We start from the raw sequence: 1,336 nt of genomic DNA on the forward strand, positions 1-1,336 counted from the left end.
CGAAGCCGGCGCTTAGTGCAGACGTGGCCACGATATACGGCTGGTCCGAGGAGGCAAGCCACGTTCTCAGCAGCTCCTCCTTCTGCTCAGCCGTGCCTACGTCGGCTATGTACTGGGAGCAGCAGAGCAGCTCGGCTAGCGTAGCAGCATCTTCCTTTATCCGCACGTACAAGATGATCTTGTCTCGAGCCCGATCCAAGAGCCGGCTATTCTCCCACGCGTCCCGAGCCCTCCGCGCGCCCTCCTCTAGAAGAGTCCCTAGCCTAGTGGCCCGCTGTACTATATAGAAGAGGTTCCGCCGGTTCGTCGATACCCGGATCACTTTAGGATTCACTAAGTTGTTCTGCTCTTCAAATGTGGCCTGCATTATTGGTAGTAGAGTGGCTATTAAGTAAACAAACTGCGTACGGACGTTGTGGATCAAGGCGAGGTTAACTATAGCCTAGCGATAGTCGGACGCTATGATGGTTAAGTAAGCCTTATCAAACACAATGCGGCCGAGGTCTTGTGTAGCTGCGAGCTTGTGGGCATAAGTCCGAAACTGTTCCGTACATACTGCTTCAACTATAACAAACACCAAGGGTGCATCTTGCTGCTCACTAGGCGCCCACACTAAGTGATCGATCCCCAACTCTCGGACTCGGCGGAGGAGGTCCCCTCGCAGAGACACAAGGGGCAAGACTAAGATCGTCACCCTAGCATTAGGGAGGATGCAGGGTAGTATAAACAGCAGGCTCTTCCCCTCGCTAGTAGCTATAATAACCACTACCTGCTTAGTCCATGACATAACAGTAGTCACAGCCCGTTCCTAGGCTACTAACCTCCATTGCAGCGTGTCATCCTAGTACAGCTTTCTGGCGCTCTTTAGTAGAGCTATAGCTAACCACTTCTTCCGTGGCCGGTAGACCCCCATAGCGATCTTCTTGAGCATTTGCGGACTACTAATGTCTTCACCATCCCGCTTCCTCTTCCTAGCAGGTCCAAGCAGCTGGTCAAGCCCCCACAAGTCCTTCCACAGAGTTGAAGCACGCAAATTCCGGCGGATAAGGCCATCTCATACATTCCCAAAGTTAGCATTATGTTGGTTTGCATATGCCCGGTTAATAGTCCGCGTACTATGGTTCCGCTGCTTGGTCATAACCCGAATGTTAGCCTTAATCTCTTCGGCATCCTCGTCGTTAGCTCCGTCGTCAACCTCAAAGCACCCAACGTTAGCTACAAACTTAGTTTTAACGATATTAACTGTCATCTGCCGCTAGTTGGCTATGTGTAGCCTGGGGATGCTGGCCCGACTACACGCCTGCTCCATGCACCGCGTGAGCCGGTTGTTAGCCTA

General features: G+C 52.3%; 2 protein-coding genes across 2 annotated transcripts; both read right to left on the bottom strand.

The window, feature by feature from the left end:
* LY89DRAFT_640751 (uncharacterized protein) lies at positions 1 to 808 on the bottom strand (the record flags this gene model as incomplete). The annotated part of the gene is made up of 1 exon (XM_018211679.1): positions 1 to 808. A coding segment is annotated over exon 1 (366 nt), but the record flags the coding sequence as incomplete, so codon positions are not given.
* LY89DRAFT_562848 (uncharacterized protein) lies at positions 557 to 808 on the bottom strand (the record flags this gene model as incomplete). The annotated part of the gene is made up of 1 exon (XM_018208484.1): positions 557 to 808. A coding segment is annotated over one exon (252 nt), but the record flags the coding sequence as incomplete, so codon positions are not given.
* Positions 809 to 1,336: the final 528 nt, after the last annotated feature.

This window comes from Mollisia scopiformis (assembly GCF_001500285.1).
Source record: "Mollisia scopiformis unplaced genomic scaffold LY89scaffold_7, whole genome shotgun sequence".
Taxonomy (NCBI): Eukaryota; Fungi; Ascomycota; class Leotiomycetes; order Helotiales; family Mollisiaceae; genus Mollisia; species Mollisia scopiformis.